At 38.5% G+C, this 21,544-nt stretch overlaps 1 protein-coding gene across 4 annotated transcripts; it reads left to right on the top strand.

Annotated features, from left to right (window-relative positions):
- The first annotated feature begins 3,504 nt into the window (after positions 1–3,504).
- On the top strand, positions 3,505–13,695 carry arl13b (ADP-ribosylation factor-like 13b). Of its 4 annotated transcripts, none has more exons than XM_063466881.1 (10): positions 3,505–4,061; positions 7,160–7,230; positions 7,308–7,557; positions 8,642–8,747; positions 8,924–9,126; positions 9,508–9,622; positions 9,737–9,887; positions 10,459–10,581; positions 11,576–11,644; positions 12,246–12,380. In XM_063466881.1, the coding sequence occupies exons 1-10, from the start codon at positions 4,003–4,005 to the stop codon at positions 12,320–12,322; spliced, it is 1,224 nt and encodes a 407-aa protein (XP_063322951.1). In that variant the 5' UTR covers positions 3,505–4,002; the 3' UTR covers positions 12,323–12,380. The 4 variants fall into 4 exon arrangements, with proteins under 4 accessions (XP_063322951.1, XP_063322950.1, XP_063322952.1 ...); XM_063466880.1 differs by lacking the exon at positions 3,505–4,061 and adding an exon at positions 6,031–6,251; XM_063466882.1 differs by lacking the exons at positions 3,505–4,061; positions 12,246–12,380 and adding exons at positions 6,032–6,251; positions 12,387–13,695.
- Positions 13,696–21,544: the final 7,849 nt, after the last annotated feature.

Raw genomic sequence — 21,544 nt, 5'->3', positions numbered from 1 at the left:
ACCAGGAAATAATAAATTAAATAGTGAAATAAATAGTTTTGTATAAAGACTTGTACGTTTTAAGTTTTTAAAAAATATATTTTGACGCAATTATTTAATTATATATTTTCATTTTAATTAATTAATAACACATTTACATAATTAATAGATTTATTTATACATCTAAATATTATTAATGATTAATTGCCAATTTTAATTATTTAAAACATGTCAGATTAATTATTTACTGACATTTTTTACATTATTTTGTTTTAGCATTCTTAAGACTCAATTTTAGAAAACTGGGTGAAAGTTTAAAAAGTTTTATGAATGACAGTCAGTCAGTGGAGGTTTAGGTCAATTCAAATGCAATGAGCAGAAGGTACTCTTTCCATCTCTGCCAATATAAAACATGAATAATATTTTCAGGTTCATTTTAAAACATAACATATATCTCTGTGGGGCATAATGTGCTGAGAGTAAGAAACTTTGATAATTCATAAATGAAATACATTTGCAACCCACCAAACTACTATAAGCATAAATGGAAGGTAAAGTTTGTTTTTATGGTGCTGGTGTTATAGTCTGTATACAATTCATGTTTTCTGCTTCAGTATCTGTTACAACAACTGTTGTACTCCTGTCTTTGGATTTCAGGAAACAGGCATGCATGGATCATCTCTTCAAGTAAGACTTTTCTTAGAAAGCGTTCACTATTGTAAACCGCAGCCAATCAAATTGCAGGACATTGCCTCAGTGTGTGGGAAGAGGGAAGGGTGGATAAAAATGCTTTGCAATCCCAGACATCTGGTCACCCTACAGCAATGAACAGCATATTGTTTAAAACCCGATTCATCTGAGCCCAATCTTGCATTCATAAAATTAAATACATAGAAAATCTACAATCTTATTTAACATTTAACAAAACAGATCTTATATATTAAACAGTTTTTACATTTAAAACCAGGCAGGGAAAGGAACTTATATTAAAAGAATGCCAGATTTTTATGCCTTCCTTTTTTTTTTTGCAAATATATTACTTTGAATAAAAAACTGGGTTCATTCAAAGTGCAGAAGAGGTGGGGGGCCTCCAATCTGGCCCACTAGATGGCTTTGGAATATATGAAGCACATAGATTTTGAACTGTTAACTGTATTTTCACAAGTTTTACAGCTTTTCCTATGAATGTAGACCTTCCCCATTACCACTGCCCTTCATATTACACCACAGTAATTAAGTAATAGATAAACAGCTAAATCATTTGAAATGATATTTTTTTCCACTATTGACTAAAGAAATGTGTTTTTTACACCGGGTCAATGGTAAAAATGAATGAATTAATAAAACATTTCTGTGAATTAATGAAAACTTTCAGCTTTTTTAATTACAGGAGCGTCGGGGCAATGAGCTATTTCACACATTTATTCATTCATTCTGGCAAATTTATTTCATTTACTACAGCAACATTTCATATAAAATGTAGAATACTCATATAGAAAAACTGAGGGATACTGTTGAAATTGCACTCTTTTTTCTTGTATTAATTTGTATATATATTGAATGTGTATATATTGAATATGTATTCAAACATCTTTACACTGACAGAAAGGGAAGTTTTGCTGGTTTGGCTCACTTAATAAGTTTGGCATCTTTTATCTAAATAAACACCAAATATATGCTCTGTGCTTTTGAACTTATTCTTACTGACACAGCATTATTTTAGGAATTCTTTAGGAAGATGTACTGCATAACATACAATGTATTTTTTAAATGCTTTTCCTATTTGCTTTAATATATTGAAAATACACTTTACACGCAACTTTAACTGAAATTTTCACCAGTCGCTGCCTGGTTTTTCCATTTCAAAGCTCTTTGTCTGGAGCTGCACTGGATCCCAGTAAACAAATAAAAATGATTACTGTGGCTTTATGAGAGCAGCAGACACATCTCATAAAAATTAAGCTGAAGTTGTCTCGGAGGAGAGGGAGGGAGGGATGGATGGAGGGAGGGAGGGAGGTGATGTTTCCTCAGACAGGCTCTCTGAAAGACGTGCTTTCCTCATTGTGTCTCACTCCTCCGACTGCGGAGTCACCAGCGAGTACTTGCCGAGATGAACTGGGGCAAATAACTCAGCCCCAGAATAAATAAAGTGCAATCCATCTTTGCCTTAAAAGACACTTGACATTCAGTCTAACAGCAAAACAGCCCGCCAACTCAGCCCAGGCAAGCTGGAAAAATCTAATAAACTTTGTGCTTTGGCAGAATGAAGGGAATTGGTAACTGATGGAGCAATAGGAAATAATTTGTCTTTAAAAATACGTCTCGCTGTGTCTCGGTTTGTCCTTGTCTCCTTTTCTCTCTCAGCTCAAGAGAGTCCATTCTGCTGTTATGAAACAAAATTATGGGGGGAAAAGCTCAGGTACAGTGGATGATATCAAAAAACTAATAAAGGGAGCCAGTAGAGGGGGGCAGGATGATATTAGAAGAAGTATTAGGAAGACATCTGATATGACAGATAGAGATACTGTTTAATTAATTTTCTGCTGTTTCACACCTTTAAGCATGTGTGTTTATGGTGAAATGTGATTCTTAATACATATTTGCTGATGTAGAAATGTAGAATCTGGTTGATTGGAGGGACTGTGATGAATGAGGTCCAGACATTTGTTCTATTCTTTACCTATTGGATAATGCTGAAATAACCAGGTTAGAGTTGTAGACATTAGGACAGCTCAGCATCTATAATGGTTATTACCCTTAAAATCAAGTTAGAAGACCCATCATATGAACACATTTGTGAAAGCAAATATCACATCTGTAGTGCTCCTTCTCAACATGAAATCATACTGCCGCTCACTCATCACCTTTCTTCTTAACCTAGCTTCAGCAGCTCTTTCTCATATCTTCATGGTATGGCTCGTCAGCTTTATCCCTCTGTACAGCTCTGCATATCAAAATCTGTACCAGTACACTTCTTCTCCAGTCTTCAGGCATTCTCTCACTCTCCAAGACTGTGTTAAACAATCTGGTCAAAAAGTCCACTGCCCACCTCCTACACGTCTCCATACCTCCACAGGTATGCCACCAGGACCAACTGCTTTTCCAGCTGCCCTCAGCTCCTCCTTATAATCCCCTGAGCTTTTTGATTCACTAATGTTCCTCCATCCATCCTCTTCTCTTTCTCATTTTCTTCAGAGAGCATAACACAGAGCAATTATATTATTGTTAATAATAATAATAATAATAATAATAAGTAGTGTTATTGCAGAGCAATGTAACTGATGGGCCTAATTTAAATGTACTAGTTAAATGTACTAATTTAAATGTGGACACACTTTTCCAGCTAATAAATAAATAATAAAAAAAAATATAAACTAAAAAAATAACAACAAATTATTATTATTCCTCGGTATTATAGCTGCAGTAGGTTATTTGATTGGTCACAATTGTAACGAGCGCGCAGGCTCGGAATCTGCGCTGGTGCTGATTTGTTGATGACAGAAGATGACGGAAGCACGTCCGCAGCCTAGCAGCAGAAAAGACGGCGTAAACAAAGCAGACTGCTAGGAATCGGCTAACGCTAAGTAGCTAATATTTCACTAGTAAAATACTCAATATTTATGCGCTTGGTTATAAACGAGCACATTTTATTGGCGAGTAGGGCTCAGATGTAAGTGGTAAACGACTCACGTATTTGCTGACACTACAAACTAAACGATACTACAAATACCGTTATTGCTAACTGCATTAGCTTTAGCTAGCCTCGTTTAACGGGATTTTCAGCTTCTGGAAAATAATGTTTTCCAGGCTAATATTTATCGAAAACACATGGTAACGACTAACTTATTCACCTACGTAAGTTGGGTGAGGCATTTAAAAGCTGCTAAACGTTTACACTTTGATGGGTTAGTTCGCCATGTAGCTAGTTTAGGTTAAGAGTCGATGAGCTGGCTGAACAGGGCTGGATAGTGGAGTGTCGCTGCCCACCTGGACCACCACTCAGTCATTCGGACCCGGACTGCGATGTTCAGCCTGATGGCGAATTGTTGCAACTGGCTAAAACGCTGGCAGGAGCCTGCAAGGTAAGTTAGGTCACGATATGATGCCCCAAAATCAGTGCTCCACACTCCGAAATCACGCACAGCTCCAACCTGTTGAGGTGCTTCGAAAAGTGGAGCTGCTCGTTGTTATACATTCAGTTCATTTTTCAGTGAAACAGTAAAGGAGATACTATCACCGACACATCACACGCCATAAACCTTTTAATAAAGCCGAGACAGTTCTGTATTTGCAGTTTTGTTAGTTTATGACATAATCCATTAAAGTTAGCTTTAAAAATCCCCGTTAGCATTTTATTTCTTTTATTTCTTTTCTAAGATGCATTTCTTCTTCTAATAAATAAATAACATAAAACATCTTTTCAAGTTAAAATAAACCAAAGAATTCATACAGTGTGGATTTCAGGCTTTGTTTTATAGTGTTATACTTTTAGCATTTCTGCCTATTTTCTATAAGTATTACATATTGTATTTATTTTTTCTATCAACGTGTTACTCTATATCACAAGATCACACCACATTTATTTATTACCATGTAACATTTTTGTTTTATTATTGTTTTTTAAGTAGTTCCTCATATTTAAGTTAATGTGTGCTTTTTAAATTGTGTTTTGTGTTTATACATGCACACGCACACACACTACATATATATATATATATATATATATATATATATATATATATATATATATATATATATATATATATAAAAATCATTAGATTTATTAAAATTAAATTTCAACCCTTTGATTATTACGTTATTTATTTTATTGACATATAATAGTTTTTTGTTGTTTTAAGTAATTTTTCATATTAAAAAACAAACCTTTGCTTGTATAATTTGCATTTGCCTTTTGTTATTTACATTATATTAGACTGACTACACATGTGTTATTACATATGTGTTAGTGCTGCTCACGTTGTTAATGGGGCACAAAGATTTAATCTTTAGATCTTTAAAGTTGTTGGGTTGGTGTTGTGCACTGATTGACTTTGGGGTTTGGACCATTGGCTGAACAAAAAAAACCAGAAAATAACTCAAGATTCCTTTTTAGTGCTGTAGAAATTGTGATGGATGGTTTTAATTTAAAATTCTAATTCAGAATTTTATAGATTAATAAAGAGAGATATTTTATTTTTAACCTACATTTATTCTTAGATTTAAGATGATTTAATCTTCTTAATTTAATCTTAGAAATTATTATTATAAAAATGTTTTAATTAAATGGGATTGGCTGGTTGAGAGTAAGATGTCTTTTCCAAGAGACCTGTGTACAAAAGATACATGTTCACAAATTAACAAAAACATTTGTAAGTATTTCCAAATATCCAAATAAAACCTTTTAAAGATATATCAGTGGAATCATATATGTCATTTTTTTTTCTTTTCTTTTCTTTTTTTTAATTTTATGTATTATGTTACATTCAATTTGGAGACAGAAAAGTATTTAAATCCAGTTTTTCCAGTTTGAGTGTGAATAAGCATCACATCTAGTGTTAAATACCTGTGACGTGACATGGTAAGTACTGTGGCTGTAACAAGGCAGCAGAGGTAACCAGGCAATCTGTGCTGTAGAGCCATGTAAATAAACACTGTACAATGCGGCTCTCCCTGTTAGTTATGAAGCAGCATCATATATTTTTCCATACAAGATGATAAGAGGGGAAAAAAATCATGAGGTTTCATGATTGTAAAGTATATAAACAATGTCACCTTAATAAAGAGAAGACAGAAATGTGTTTTGTACAGTGATCTGATGGCTAGTGAAAGAGATTTGTTCTGTGCTGTTTGTGTTAGCCGTTAGTTTTTTTTTTTTTTTTTTTTTTTTTAAGCCATGAGGCTTTTTGTGGACCCTTTAGACTACTTCAGACTCACAGTACAAAGCAGCAAGACCAGCAAAATGTAATTGACAGTGCTTAACTCACGTGGTACGTGTGAAGGATCTGATCCTTTGGACTTAATCAGAATCCTCACCTAATCCCGCAGCCAGGTGGTTCAGCTGGGCTCTTCAGTTTGACCTGTCGCCATGAGGTGTTTAAAGCAGCCGGGACTGATGGCTGTGGGTTAGGGGACAGCGGGTAGACAGTGCCTCACCCTTTGTTTTTGTTTTTGGGAGGTTTAGACCAAGAGCCTACCCTGATGAAGGCCGGTTGGCTCCAGAAGACAGTTAGATGGATAGTGCGGTTGATGTATTTTCGGCGAAAGTGTCAAAGTTAAGTATGCAGCTAGGAGATGAAGAACAGGTCCTGTGTATGTCTACGATTGAGCTTTATTATCATGTCAGCTCGCTCCGTTTCAGTGTGTGTTTCCTCAGTTTAATATTTTGGTCTGTTTCTTCCCACTTATTTATTTATTTATGGTGGGGGCTTTAATGTAAGCCTCAAGATTTGGGTTATGATTACAGCGTAAGCGTCCAGTGAAAGTGAAGTGCCGCATCTCTCATTGTTTTCCTTCCTTCAGTTGAAGCTAAGTGTCGTCACAGTGTGATTATGACCCTTTTTAAGCAAGTGTAGCTAATTATGGTGCAAATCTTGCATTGCTTTCAGAAAAGTTTTTTTTATGCTTGCATATGAAAATTTTCCACCAAGACTGTCAGAGCTCCAGATTAGCCTCCCAGCTGGCCACCCAGGTGTGTGCACGCTGCACAGCTGCACAGATGACTGATTGTGCATCTGTTTCTTTGTTTGCCAGTGTTCATTTAAGGCATGTTTTTTAAATATTCACAATGGCCACTGCTGCTGCCTGCAGCTCTCTAATGGAAATAAAAAGAGGATTAAAAAACAAGATCGTGATCATTTTATTCTGCCGCTTATTTGAAGTATGTGAATTTACAAGTTCTACAGTCGATCAGGTGTTAATAAAACAATTACAGATATTAATTGGAGTCAATCCGCAGCAATGTTGTCATGCGTTATTTGTGTCAGTTCACAATGTGACTGCTGTTGACTCACTGTCTGATTGCGTTCAGATTATAAAGTAGCTTATCTGTGGCCCCAAATGAGTCATGAGAGCTAATGCCATGCAGCCTCTTTTGCTCACAGACTCCATCCAGGCTCTGTGCAATCTGGTAGACCTGTTTGTGTGCACCTATATTTATGTTTTCCCGTTTCCTATCTTATAGGAAGGTGACTCTGGTGATGGTGGGATTGGATAATGCAGGGAAGACTGCCACGGTGCGAGGAATTCAGGGAGGTGAGAATCCAGTTTGCAGAATCATGTTTTATTGACCTTGTTGCGGATGCGTGACCTCTGTCTGCTGGTGTTTTCAGACAATCCGCGGGACGTCGCTCCCACAGTGGGCTTTTCCAAAGTCGACCTGAAGCAGGGCAAGTTCGAAGTGACCATCTTTGACCTGGGGGGCGGGAAAAGAATCCGGGGAATCTGGAAAAATTACTACTCGGAATCGCACGGTGTGGTGTTTGTGGTTGATTCCAGCGATGTCCAGCGGATCCAGGAGACGCGGGAGACCATGGCTGAGGTCCTTCAGCACCCACGCATTGCTGGCAAGCCTGTGCTAGTGTGAGTTCTCTGAATAAATAACATTATTAGCCTTTGAGTAGAATTTACTTTGAGATTGCCTGTGCACATGAGGGAAAACGGAACGACCTGCGAAGTGCAGAGGGTAAGCTGAAATAGATGGAGATAATAGAGAAATTGCCCAGATTTGAAGCCTCAGCCCTCGCTTCAATTTTGGGGAATGCGGGGTGCACTGCAGGTTGATTCCTGCAGGCATCTGTTTAATCAGTAATCAGGACACAACGTGCCGGCTGCAGAGACGAGAGTTAAAAGTGTGTTTCCAGGTATGCAGAGTGTTTTAATCAGCAAGTCACAATCAGAACAGATTTCCATAAGATTTTCAGACATTGTAATTATGCACCTTGCAAAAAATTGAGTCTGATAAGTGTCCTTGGAACTACTTTACCTTTCTCTTTAATGACTGGGTGAGTCGGATAGCCTCAGGAAATGTAGTGAAAACATTAAGCTGTTTATATACCAGCCCATGGCCCATTCAGAGGGAGGTTAGCCGAGGTTTGTTCGCAGCCACAGTTTATGGGTATTCGTTAAATGCGTCACACAGTTTGAATTAGCAAGTTGCTAATTGGCAAGTTGCTGAATTACCTGTGTATAAAAGAGGATACACTCTGTGTGTGTGTGTGTGTCTAGATTTTTGGAGGACTGTTCATCCAAACAACATGATTTAGGCCTTTTGCTGGAAATCAAAGACAAAATTATATAACGTGGATTAAAAAAAAAAAATACACAGACTATAGCGAGCCATCCATCTGCCTTTGTGAGAGTTTCAGACCATCAGATTTTGAAAAAATGGGAACTTTTTACTGAGCTCTCTATTATTTTTTTTCTCTGTCCTCTTGTTGGTTAAACTTTTCTTGCACACAGAGTGGAGCAGGTAGCAGTACCCCTTGGTACTTGCAGGCAAAATATGAGAAGACCTCAAACTTGGCACTGCACTTATTTGGGTCCCCAGCTATACTGATGAACTGTTATGGAGCTAGGTGGAAACAAAACTAATGGACAATGGAATGAACAGAGATCTGTTGATGGCCGTAACCAACACGTCTTGTTTTTTCCTTTCTGCTTTCAGACTTGCAAACAAACAAGACCAGGAGGGAGCACTGGCTGAAGCTGACATCATTGAGAACCTGTCCTTAGAGAAGCTTGTTAATGAGAACAAGTGTCTCTGTCAGATTGTAAGTGTTTGTGCACTGAATGGATAGACAGAAAGTATGGCTTTGAGTTTTTTTTAAAACAGTGAAGATGACCTGTTAATCTAGTGGGTGCAAAGCTACATTTGCATTGGTTGAAAGTTTGTACTGTTTTGCAGGTGATGTCAATGTTTTAACCTCAACGTACACTTCTTCTACAGGAACCATGCTCGGCTGTTTTAGGCTATGGGAAAAAGGTTGACAAGTCCATCAAGAAGGGCCTGAACTGGCTCCTCAGCAACATTGCCAAAGACTATGAAGCCATCACCGAGCGAGTGCAGAAGGACACGGCTGAGCAGCGCGCTCTGGAGGAGCAAGACAAGAAGGAGAGGGCAGAGAGAGTACGGCGGATACGAGAGGAGAGGTGAGGACGCAGCAGAAGTCAGTGTGGCAAACAAAATGTGGAAGAGGTTAAACTGTAAAGTGGAAAAGTCTAAGACAGAAATTTTTTGAAGCATAACAGGAGGGAGGAGATGGTCAGAAATGTTGAGTAAAGCTCTGCGAGCAGTGGAAATGTTAAAAGGCCAAAGGTTTCAAAAGTGTCTGCAAAGAGATATTTATCCCTAAATAAATTATTGCCTCTATTAGAAAAGGGCAATCTTGCTGTCAGTGACTGAAATACGAGCTAGTACAAATGCACATTTTAATCAAATGTGACCTTAGATCAATTTTTTATAAATGTGACACCACTACCAAGGAGGAGCGTATCATTAAGCAGAAAGGTTAACATCTTATCTGTCCGCAGAGAGCGGCAGGAGCGGGAGGAGGCAGAGCGAGAGGGAAGGCCCATCCAAGAAGATGAGCCCGATGATGAGTACATTCAGAGCCCCTTCCAGCCAATAGAGAGCGTGATTTCTGAAGTGAGTCGCCTCTGTGTACACTGTGGGGCTGATAGTTTATTACTCTGGTTTATGTTGTTGAGACTCTAAGGTTAGAGTGCTTCAGATAGCCCTTTGCTTTCATGTTTTCTTCAGAACGAGGATAAAGAAAAGGAAAGGAGGAGGCAAAGAGAGCTGCAGGAGGGAAGGGGTAACAGCCCCAGGGCAGCCACTGATCAAGAGGAAGAGGAGGAGGAGGAGGAGGAGCACGGGGACACGAGACAAACACCAGAAAACAACACTCCAGGTGAGTTTCAGGACGCCCGGATCTCCCAAGCTCGGAAATTGAGAGTTGTTAGAACAAATTCAGTCGAAAGTTGCAGTTGAGGAAAAGTTGATTGGATGAAACGTCTTTAGTTAAGTCTTCTGGCAAAGCATTCGAAAGTCTTCTAAAAGTAAGCCGAGTGCCAAACAGTTTTTATGAAGACAAAAATGATCTGCCTTGATGTGCAGGGCAGAGGGGGTGTTTGAAGAGCTTTCGCTGGCAGCGTTGTTGTTCAGCTTTGCAACGAGTGAGCTTGTTTTCACTTTGAAAGTGAGCTATTGAACAAGATGTTTTAAAATTTAAGAGAGAGATGCAGTCAAATTAAGCCATCTTTTTGATAATCATCCTCTTATTATGATCTAAGCTCAGAGTGCTCATAGATAAAAGGCGATTTAACTTTAAGTAGATGCATTAGAGGATGAAATGATGGCTTTGGGTATTAATTTAAACTTGCTTAGGCCCACTGATGAAAGCTGAAAGGAGGAGGCTGTTATAGTTAAGCTCGTGTTGAACATCTGGATTCTCCACTTGCAACACGTCTCTGTTCATTCAGCCACGACAGGTGAGCAGAGCAAGAAGAAGACGAGCAAGCTGCACCTGAAGAGGAAGCACAGGGTGGACCCGCTGAGGATAGAGGACGGACCGACGGAGAGCCTCACCCCTCCTCCGCCTCCAGGTCAGTCTGTACTTCATCACATTGAGCTGCTGTTACATGCAGCTTCTCTACTGCTACCCCTCACCCTGTTGTGCAAAAGTGGCTGATCGTACTAATTGATGGCTCAGTGAGGACAAACGTCTGTTATGTTTCACTTCCTATTCAAGTCTTTTATTGCGAAGGAGCTACAGAAAATAAGATATGTTTTTACCAATTAGCCGTACAAGGCTGGTGGGGTATTGTCTTCACACTGCCATGTGGGCAGGCAGTGTGGACACCCACGTTAACTCGAGAAGAGTCCGACGTAGGATTTTCAAATTCATACCATAAGTCTGTCCACAGTCAATAAAAATAATTCTGCACAATAAAATATGGACACTGTGACACCGACACTAACCCAAAAACAAACAAAAAAACCTCCAACAACATAATTTATTTTACTCGGCATTGTGATGGAAAAAGACTTCCAACACACAATTACAGGCACGTAATAGATGTGAACTGAGCTTAGCACGAGTCCTGGACAAACCCCCAAATATGTTCCAATCCCAATATATGAGATGTCAGAATTTTACTGCAGTTCAAGAAATGGTTAATAATACAAAAATAGTTACAGACAAAGACAGGACAAGACCTAAATGAGGGCAATGGGAGCCCCGTCAATAACAAACAAAAGCGGAGGAAGGCCTTGAATCGACCAAGACTGACAACAGGACCTGCTGGTTACTCCCAAATGAAATCATTATTAATAAACAAAACTGCAGAAATCAGCAGCATGCATATAAAGCCTGTTGCTTTATATTTAAGATGTATTATAGGAAGATATATAAGAAGTTTTGATAGGCTGCTTTATAGCTCTAGATCGCACAAATACATTGTGGTCATGTGAGTTTTTGTTGTTTGTGTGCAACATTTGATCTTTTAAAGGAGTGAGATAATCCGCTAGTTATGGCTTTCCTTTTCAGGATCCTCCACTGTTCTCCTCATCCCTCTCTTCTTTATTTTGTTTCTTTAGTGGGATGGGCCACGCCCAAAGTCTCTAGGCTGCCAAAGCTAGAGCCACTCGGGGACACGGGACATTCTGGTAAAGCTGTTTGTGCCTTCACTGTTAACCGCTGTTTACGTGCATGCATTAACCACCCCCCCATCTGCAGTTTGTCACTAACTTGGTCTTACTCATTCACTAACTGCAGCACCTGATCAGTGTTTCCTCTACACAGTAGTTATTAAAGCTACATGGAAATAGTAGTCTTGCATGTGTTTTCCTTTTTCTTCTTCTTTTTTTCTTTTTAAGGAGGAAGCCTGGTGTTTGTCTCACAGTGTTGGCGGTAGATTTCTAAGTTACAGTGGAAACCCTGAACTCTGCCTTGAGACGTGCGCTGACTGTTAATTAGCATCTCAACCCCACGTTGCTGTCTTTATTTTTCTCTCCCTCCTGCATCTCTCCAGGCATGTGTTTGCATGTGTGTGAGTGTGTGTGGATCTTTCACGGGTGCAGACACCTAAAATCAACTCAAAGACTTGTCTGTGTATTCATCTGTACTCATTTTCCTCCAGTCTGTGCAGCATCTTTCACGGTTGCTTCCATTGAGCACTTACTTTTTAAAAAAAAAGAAATTTGTATTTCAGGTCTCCGTGGACGTTGCGTACTAACGCAACCAAACCTTTTCTCCTTCCCTCCACAGAGTTTTACAAGAAGCCTCTCCCGCCAGTCGCCAACAGGCCGAGGCCTAACGGCGACGCTCACGACGTCATTTCTTAAACCCCCTTTTAGCGATTGAGGTTGACCAATCACGACTGTATTCTCCTGTCCTTTTTGTCTCAAGAGAGCGGCGTGTAGACAACCAAGCAAATAAAAGCTTGACTGCTGTGGATGCCGGAGCCGGGGACCTCTGGAAGGGCGATGGACACTAAACAGAGTGGCGACAGGAAGTCCTGCTCAGAAGCTGTAATTTGACCTCACAAATTCATTGTGAAACCCGCCTGAACTGTGCATCAGACTCTGTCTTCACAAACAAAAGCACAACTTGGTGTTGAACTCTCTCCAGCTCGTAGACTTTATATGCTTCTATTAATATCAGTGTTAGTTCGGACTTTGGTGTCAAACTCCGATGCTTTTAATCGACAGCAAATGTAAATATACCCTTTAAATTTGTCTGAATAATTTATTTGTATACATGCCACCATTAAAATAACCACATCATTTATTTTTGCACTTCTAGGTTTTTAGTGTAAAACACCATGTGGCTGAGGCATCTGAGTAATAATTTAAAAAGAAAAAAAAAAGAAAAAGAAAAAAGGTATCGGTCTTAAGTGGCTTATTACAGCAGAGTGCTTTAAATTTGACCTTTTGTGAAGTCGGAAACATTTCCCCCTTTTTTTACATTGCTGATGTGTAAAGAGGGCGAGTCACAGCGGGCAAGTGGATTTTGTGGAAGTCATTTTTTTTAAGGACTGTTGACTTTTGATGTAAAACAAAAAGAAATGGAAAACACTAATTTAAAAAAATCTTTAATTGGATACATTTATAAAGGAACTTTTTATCTACTGTTTTAAAACACGAACATTTACATGTCTACAGGGCTTTTAACACATTCTGCTGTTTACACTGTGTGTCCATTTTTTTTGTTTTTTAAAGTGATATTTCTGTCAAGACAGACTCGCTGCCTTTTCAGGTGGCCCTCGAGGTGTGAGCTGGTGCTGTTGGTGTCCCAGCTTTTGTGACGCGGCTGTCTGCTGCGCCCATTTTTGCTTTGGAAAAAAAAAAACCCCCACTAAAATTGCATCTCGACGAGCATAAACACAAATCTGAAGCTTGGAACACTCCACTGCCCCAGTTAAGTTTGTTTTGTGTGCTGGAGGAGTTTGCAGTAGGGATAATAAGGGAAGAAGAACATACTTCCACAGCAGCACCTGGAACAGCCAGTATTGGGTCAGAACACATGAGAATATGTGCACCAGAAGTAATAACAGAAGTATCACTTTAAAAAAAAACCCCTGCAATGTTGTATTTCAGATCTGTAGTACGATGCTCACTCTCTTTTAATGTGCTAGATGTTTTAAAAAATAAAGATATTTTTTCTATCCAGATTGAATTTTATAATGGCAAAATAAAAGATGTTTTAAATATATTACCGAGTGACTGCAGTATTTCTCCATCATGAGTATTTGCACTTGTAGTTGGGGAAATGTGGTGCCTGTTGCTGTGGAGTGTTTGTTGTTTTATTTTTAGCTTAACATTAACAGCAGTGCGTTTGACATCCAGCTCCTGCTTAGCATAAACTTCTGTCTCTCAGGCAATGCCGATAATGGCTATTAGTGCCATTTTGCAGTCAGGTTTTCCCTCGTGAGGCTTGTATTTAAAGCTTCACTGTATAATACTCTGGTCTGTCTGCTGTGTAGCCCTCAAACTGCTACAATAAATAAAGAACTACAAATAAGCAAAAGATCCAGTTGGAAATAAAAATTAGATCGTCCTGTCTGATGGTACTGGATATGTGAGCCTGTGATTTAATCTAAGTTGAGAACCTAATCACACTCTGACACGTCTCTATAAACACCCTCAGAAGTCTGAGGATATAAATATGGAAACATAATTATAATATTTCATATATGCATATATGTGTGTGTGTATGTTACATGAATAATGAACTCATTGGCCACTTTATTAGGTATTATTAGGTATTAGGCACAGATTCAACAGAGTGCTGGAAACATTCAGATATTTTGGTTCATATTGACATGACAGCATCAAACAGTTGCTGCAGAGTTGTCTGTTGCACATCCATTAGCTGGATTGAGATCTGGTGACTGTGGAGGCCATTTTAGTAACTCATTGACATCAAAATCAGTTTGAGATGGTCAGAGCTTTTTTAAATAGTGAGGCATCCTGCTAGGTCATCCTAAGATGGGCACATTGTGGTCATAAAGGGATGGACATGGTTAGCAACAGTACTTCTGTGGGCTGTGGTGTTTAAATGTTGCTTGCTTTGTACCAAGGGGCACAGATTGCAAAGAAAATGTCCCTCACATCATTACACCACCAGCATGTTGTTTACACACCATCTGAAATGGCAGCAACTCAACCAACTCATCAGTATTCTTGAGACTCTCATTGTCTTCCATTGTTCAATTTTTGTAAACCCCTGTAAACTTTAGCCTCGGTTTCTTTTTCTTTCTTTCTTTCTTTCTTTCTTTCTTTCTTTCTTTCTTTCTTTCTTTCTTTTTTTTACAGGAGTGGCACCAAGTGTGGACTTCTGCATTCAGAGATGCTCTTCTGTATACCTTGGTTGAGGTGGATCTTATTGTTTTTTTGTTTTTTTTTAGTAACTATTGCCTTCCTGTCAGCTTGAAGCATTCTCGCCATTTTCCTCTGACCTCTGGTGGAAGCTTGTTTCCACCACTGAATCTTTTTTTGCCATCCATCCAGTCAAAATTTCACCAACTCAAACTTCCCCCCCAAACACTGACTTGAAATTTCAAGTTAGTGAGCGTATTTTTTTCTCTCTTTATTAGCTAGATAGGGCGTGACTGATACAATCAGCAGCAAACTTCTGTGGTTTTAGTACACCTACATAGTTTAAAACATGAACAACGCTTGTACTGAAGAGTTGCTGTTCTGTGGCTTTTATACTGATATCTCCATCATGGAGCAGTGACAGATAAACAAAAGTGAAACAATATTTTGAATGAGCAGGTCCATTAAACAGCTCTTCGCAGAGAACAAAAGACAAATATAATTTGAAGGGAGAGATGAAAACAAGTAAGCACAATGTTGAGACATTTGATAAATTGGCTCCTTTGTTTGACAAAACACTGTAAGATTCATGTGTTTGGGCTTCGAGAGCACACTGAACTGAATGAACGCACCGCAGCTCTAAAACACACAGAGCCTGGATGCAGCGTCTCTTTTCGTTCCCATCTCGTGGTGCAGTAGTGATCTGTCACTAATACAAATTAAACTCCCCACAGGCGAAATGTATTCCAATGTGGAATTAGCCTGTATAGTAAAAGAGCTAAAATGGAATGTGGGGTGTGGGGGGAGGCCCCTCACACCTGCGATGAAATGATGGATAACACTTAACCTCAAACTACAGCAAATCTTTAAAGCATGGTAGGCAATTTAAGCCCCTTGCTGACAAAGTAATTACACATTTGCTAAAGTACTGATGAGAGTGGGCTGGCCTCATCTTCTGTATTACTTCTTTTTCCAGAAACAGGAGGTAGAGACGTATTTGCCAGGATTTTTAAAGACTAAAAGGGGAGAATGAAAACTTCAGAGAGACTCGATAATGTTTCTTGAACACATCCAGCATGTGACGATTCAGAAATGAGCTTCAGTCTCTCTAAAAATAGTTGTTTTTCAGCTGCTCTGTATCCTCATTCAGGTCTTGTCAAACATCTGCTTGCAGCGTCTACAGCCTGTGTCTCCTGCAAGCTGAACATTGAAATGATGTGCTGTCTCATTACTGCTCTGCCTGTTGTCGATGTGCAGGCAGGCTTCATTTAAGTGAAGGATTTCGCAGTGCTGGAGCTGAAATCGGTGTGATGATGCTGTGTCCTGCAGAAGGAGGACAGCAGATGCACTGGTGCCCTTAAGCAGGCGTTTTTAACCATCAATCCCCTCCCTCATTATGCTCGCACCCTTTGATATCATCAATCTTTGACGTCCATCTCATCCCAGGAGCGGTTTTCTGATGAAGTGTTGTAATTTACTTCCCTTACCCCACTCAAAAATCTGCTTCTGTGCATCTGTTTTAGTTAGTGATTTTCTGATGACCGCAAATGCCTTTAAGCACATCCCAGACAGTGAGGAGAGGGTTAGCACTCCCTTTTTTTAGCCTTTACAATGGTTCAAATCACAAAAACGAGGGTTCATTGTTGGAAAAACTGCAGAATTATGATATGAGGTTGTGTTGCATTTTGGTCTATTTTGTCAGTGAAGAAATTGGTCTCTGTTCCTCTTCAACAATAGATATCTCTGTGTATTGTTGTGCAAATGCAGTTTGGTATCACAAAACACTCAGCTATCAAGCTCTGTTGTGTCTGTGCTGGAAATGCTTCAGTGTGATATCAAGTTAAGGTAAGTAATCGGAAAACGCTGCAGTGCTGTGGCTCTCTCTTTTGAAGCAGCATGCTCATCACTGCCATCATTACACATATGGGGAACAAATTAAGGTTTAAATTGGGATAAATGGGTTTTAACCCAGAAAAATCAAAATGGATTCACAATCTTCACAATAACAACTGAAGAATTTGCAGACAACTTGCAGAAATGGTAAGTAAAAGACTTTGGAAGCACGAGCAGGAGGTGGTTAGTGGATAATTTACATTTTATTCACTTTAGAACTCAACCTGATGTTAATTTGCTTCAGTTAAACTCTTTAAAGAGTGTGTTAAATAATCTCTAAAGCTAAGGGATCATCTGTGAAATGGAGTTTAGCTGAAGGTCAGATTTGGTGTCATGTTGCTGACATTGTTAAATGAGCTTTTTCTCTCCTTGTGGTAATCTATGGTAGTCTAAGTGTATCACAGACTAAAGATCAGATTTATCCAGTCATAAATACGCAGCCTTCTTTAGAAAACACAGTTTTGCTCACTGTTGCTATGACGATTTGAGAATCCTCAAAGACTCCCTTTAACAATCTTCAATCTGTGGCCAATGTATCCAGGGTGATCAACACAATTAATGTATATATATATATATATATATATATATATATATATATATATATATATATATATATATATATATATATATATATATATATATATATATATATATATATATATATATATGTATGTATGGTAGCCCCAGAGGATGATGCTACCACAACCATACAGTACAGTTCTTAGGCTTGAAAGCCTCACCTTTATGTCTCCGAACATACCATAAAAACCATGTTTTACCACAAAACGTTTCTCCAGAACTCATTTGATGTGCCCTGGGAAAAGAACAGTTCAGAGAAGTCCTTAAAAGCATAAAATTATCATGACATTCATTCCCACGATGAGTGGATGTAAGCTTCTGACCACAGCTGTATATTTTGTTTTGCCTGATATTCCATATTTTCATTGCCAAAGATCAAATTATTGGTCTACATGTCCCAAAAAGAGTATGTACAGATTTAAATTTCCTGTTTAAGAAGTTAAAAATCTTTTATTTTAAGGTAACAAATAATGTTTTTTAGAGGGGTCTTTAAGGGTCTGTGAAACACCTCCACAACAGTGGGAGGTTTTGTTAATCAACAATAAAGTGAGGCTATGTTTAGTGTTGCCCCAAAAATGCGTCACTTTTTCCATCATGTAGATGTTGTAGTGCAGTCGCTGAACCGTGATTGGCCATGTTGCATAAGTGCAAGTCACCCCAAATTCCTGCCTCCACTCAACCCTGATTACAGAGGCACCCAGTCCAGCTCACATCTTGGTACCGATACCTTTTTTTTAAAAAATAGCATGGAAGTTATTCAGGTTGGGCAGTAATTTAACAGAAGCTGTCCACCTTCTCTGCCTCTCAGTATGACATTTCATTTTAAGAAATGCCTGGTTTTAAATTTTACTCTTAAATAGTTATTGATGTGTTGTACTTCTTCAGAGCACAAGAAGGCTTGGTTTTTATGTTTGTAGTAAGTGATTCATTAGGCTCACTAGAAGCAAAGTGCCATGCAAATAATATGAAATACAGTGGGACTCGACAGTAAAGAATAACTTCACATAAAATTTTTAATTTAAAAGAATAAACTGTAGTGAGTTAAAAGAAGACACCAGGAAAGTAAACCAGTTCCTCAGGCTGGTCCTTCCTCAATCAAGGAGCCCTAACAGTAAACACTCCATCACCTTTTGTGTTAAATGTGAGAAGGGAACAATTAGCAGGTTCTTACCTGAGGACCTCAGGCTGCACTGCTGATGATACACAGAGAGCAGTCCAGTAGCCTGTGTCTTCTGAAGCCAGCCAAAGAAGGGCTTTCAATGTGGTAAGTAAAATCTGTGGAGTCATTAATACAGGTGTAACAGATTCCATTTTTTAGTCCTTGAAAGAAGTCTTGATTCTGTGTTTGAAGTCTGTTAATGGATATCAGAGTGAAACCTGTTAAGAACCCCCTACAATAATCCAACCGACAGGAAATACAAGCATGAATTACAGTCTGAGTGTCGCTAAAACTCAGTATTGATTGGGTCCTTGCAATTTTCCTCAGGTGGTGCCGGAGCAGGACTGGGTGATAGTGCCAATATATGTTTCTCAACACTGAGTTTAGAATAAAAAAAAAGCAAGTTTTCTGATTGTACATTAACTTTTCAAGGAGCAGGAAAGGACTAAATGATAGATTAAAGTTTGTCTGGATCAATGATAAGTATTCCTGCTTTAAAAGTAAGCTAGCTGGAAAGATATCAAAGCTTGATTTGGGACCCTGTCCTTCTTACAGTTTTGAACCTTGTTTTTTCATTTTACTTCATTTGTTTCTAAGTCATATCTATTTACTTTGGAGCACAAAAAACCATAAAGAAGCTACTTTCAGAGTTTCAACACAGGATGCTCTAGCCGGTGGAGTTTGTTAACCCTTGTTACGGAGTCACTGAACTGAATGTTTGTACTCTTGTTTTCTTTGTACAATTTCCATGAAATATTGTTACATAAGAACACTGTAAAATATTTAATTTAAAAGAATCTGGTAAAATGAAATATACTTGATTGCTATACATTTAGTTGATACCAAGCAAATTTTACTAATTAATTTGAATAAATACTTTTAATTTCATATCTTTCAGTTGCATTTTACTCAGAATGATTGCTTCACATTCATGGGGGCAAAAAAATCCAGTGTGACACCCAAGATGGCTGACCAAACCTGCTAGTTGATAACTTTGCCCAAAACCTCTGCGCACTGGCTCAGGAAACAAAACAACTTACATAGAGGCTTCACAATACCCCCCTTTACCCTCTACTTTTGCTGAGCTTGGATGCAGCATATGATTGGGGTTACTCCGGGATGCTGTACACAGCTTATGGAAGAGGTTGTTTCACATTGTTGTTTATTAAATCTCAGAGAAGTCAGGCATTCTGTGAGAGTTTTGGTGGTCTGTGTTTATAATAAGATGTCAGGTGTGCTGGAAATTTAAAAGTGCTTACCCTTGTGGATGAGGACAAGGGACAACAAGTCATTTTTACTGCTGTTTTTCAAAGGGTTGTTTCACAAGGGCCATATATTTTCGTTTAGTGTTGCATTTAAACCATTCAGACATCCTTCATACTAAGCAATAAATGCTGTGTACAGATCTGCCCTTAATCAAAAGTGTCCAGCTCCATTTCTTTATGCTTGTTGTTTATTCCAAATAAAACTGCTGCTGCTGCCACTGGAAACATAAAACACATCACTTCCTGTACATCATTCCTGAGAGTGACCTACGGCAGCTGAGCGCTTAAAACAGCAAACATAAAAGCTTTCATGGGAAGGGAATAGGTTGAATCACTGTTGTGTTAAATCACTTGGCAGCAGCAAAAGGGCCATGAGCAGAGATGAAATCTTTTGGGCAGTTGTACTGTTGCCAGCAGGGCTAAAAATTTGACTGAAAATGTTGCACTCAGTGTCTTGGACTTGATCACATGTAACCCTCTGAGGCTGCCTCCTCACTAACACAAACTATTGTTCATAACTCAAGTAACATTGCTGCTGGCAGTCGGGGAATTGTTTAGTTCATTCATCTGTGACTCTTAACTGCCTGAACATGTTGGAAAAGGCCGCATATACAGACATTTGGTAAAAAGAAACCAACCTATATAAATATACAAAATACGTGCAATTAACTTGTGGTTTTGTCCATGACTTAATCCTGCACAACAAAATTTCTACCATATTATTAGTCAAGTATTTTCCAAAAGTGTAACAGCATGGGTGCAGACTTTCTTGTTTTAATAACCGTCCAGTGACAGTAAATATTTATTTCATTCTGTGTAGATAAGACAAAATTGGCTATTTTTCCTTATTCCAGCAAATCCAATTAAAAGAGCAAACCCAACAGTGAATATATCACATAAAGTACTGCTTGGAGTTAAAGATTGTCTTTCTGTTTCTTGTTATTGGTAAAAATTGTTCTTTTATTTATATATGGGAAATCCCAGACTCACTGTGCTGCTGCTAAAAATGCTTAATGTATCAAGCTACAGCCAAAAATTGTCTTCAAATAATGCAGAATTTCTTCCTCTTTAGATGAGGTTTGTAAGAAAACAAAGTAAAACAAAACCTAAATTTATGAAGTTTGAAAAATATTTACCAGCAGAGTGATGAATTATCCTTTTTTGTGTTATATTATATGAAACAAAATGTCAAAAATAAATTTTAAATTAGGGCAAAATGATGTATATAGAATAAAAACTGTTGAACGGTTGGATGTGTAAAGATGTAGAGATTTTGTTACTCAGGTGTTGTATTTCTTCAGGGCATAGCAAGGCTGAGTTTTTATGTTTGTAGGCATTGATTAATTAGACACAGTAGAAGCAAAAGGGATACTGGACATCTTCTATTGATAGTTAGTAATATATATATAAAACATAAAATATCTAATAATAATAATAAATACCTAATCATAATTTTTTATTTGTATAGTATGTAACCCACAACCAGTGTTACCAGTGTTATTGAAGTCCATATGAGATGAAATTTCAAGATAATGGCCCAGATTCTTTCATCCATTTTATTCCACAACTTAGACATCCACATTACTCACACTCTCATAACACATACATATAGCGCCTTGGGGGTGGGCATGCTACACAGCATCCAGAGGACCGTCTGTGTATACAACGTCACCTCTGGGGCCGGTGCCCACCTCTCAATTTTAAATACATGTATACATTGAGGGTTCTTGGGAGGGGCTATGCACTAACCTACTGCTCTCTGACAGGTAGCTCCATGCCCTCCTGGGCTTTAAATGCACCTTAGAACACACATGCATCAACACTACATATGAGCGGGCGGAGGGAGGTTTG

Source organism: Pelmatolapia mariae, linkage group LG23 (genome assembly GCF_036321145.2).
Source record: "Pelmatolapia mariae isolate MD_Pm_ZW linkage group LG23, Pm_UMD_F_2, whole genome shotgun sequence".
Taxonomy (NCBI): Eukaryota; Metazoa; Chordata; class Actinopteri; order Cichliformes; family Cichlidae; genus Pelmatolapia; species Pelmatolapia mariae.
Note: the sequence above shows the minus strand (reverse complement) of the source record. Positions and strands in the feature narration are given on the sequence as shown.

Bases quoted from the DNA above. Each gene is read 5' to 3' on its own strand.
- arl13b (XM_063466880.1), top strand. From the start codon at position 6,178: ATGAAGGCCGGTTGGCTCCAGAAGACAGTTAGATGGATAGTGCGGTTG. The intron at 7,231-7,307 runs GTGAGAATCCAG...TGGTGTTTTCAG, and splicing joins GGTGCGAGGAATTCAGGGAG to ACAATCCGCGGGACGTCGCT. The intron at 9,888-10,458 runs GTGAGTTTCAGG...CTGTTCATTCAG, and splicing joins ACCAGAAAACAACACTCCAG to CCACGACAGGTGAGCAGAGC.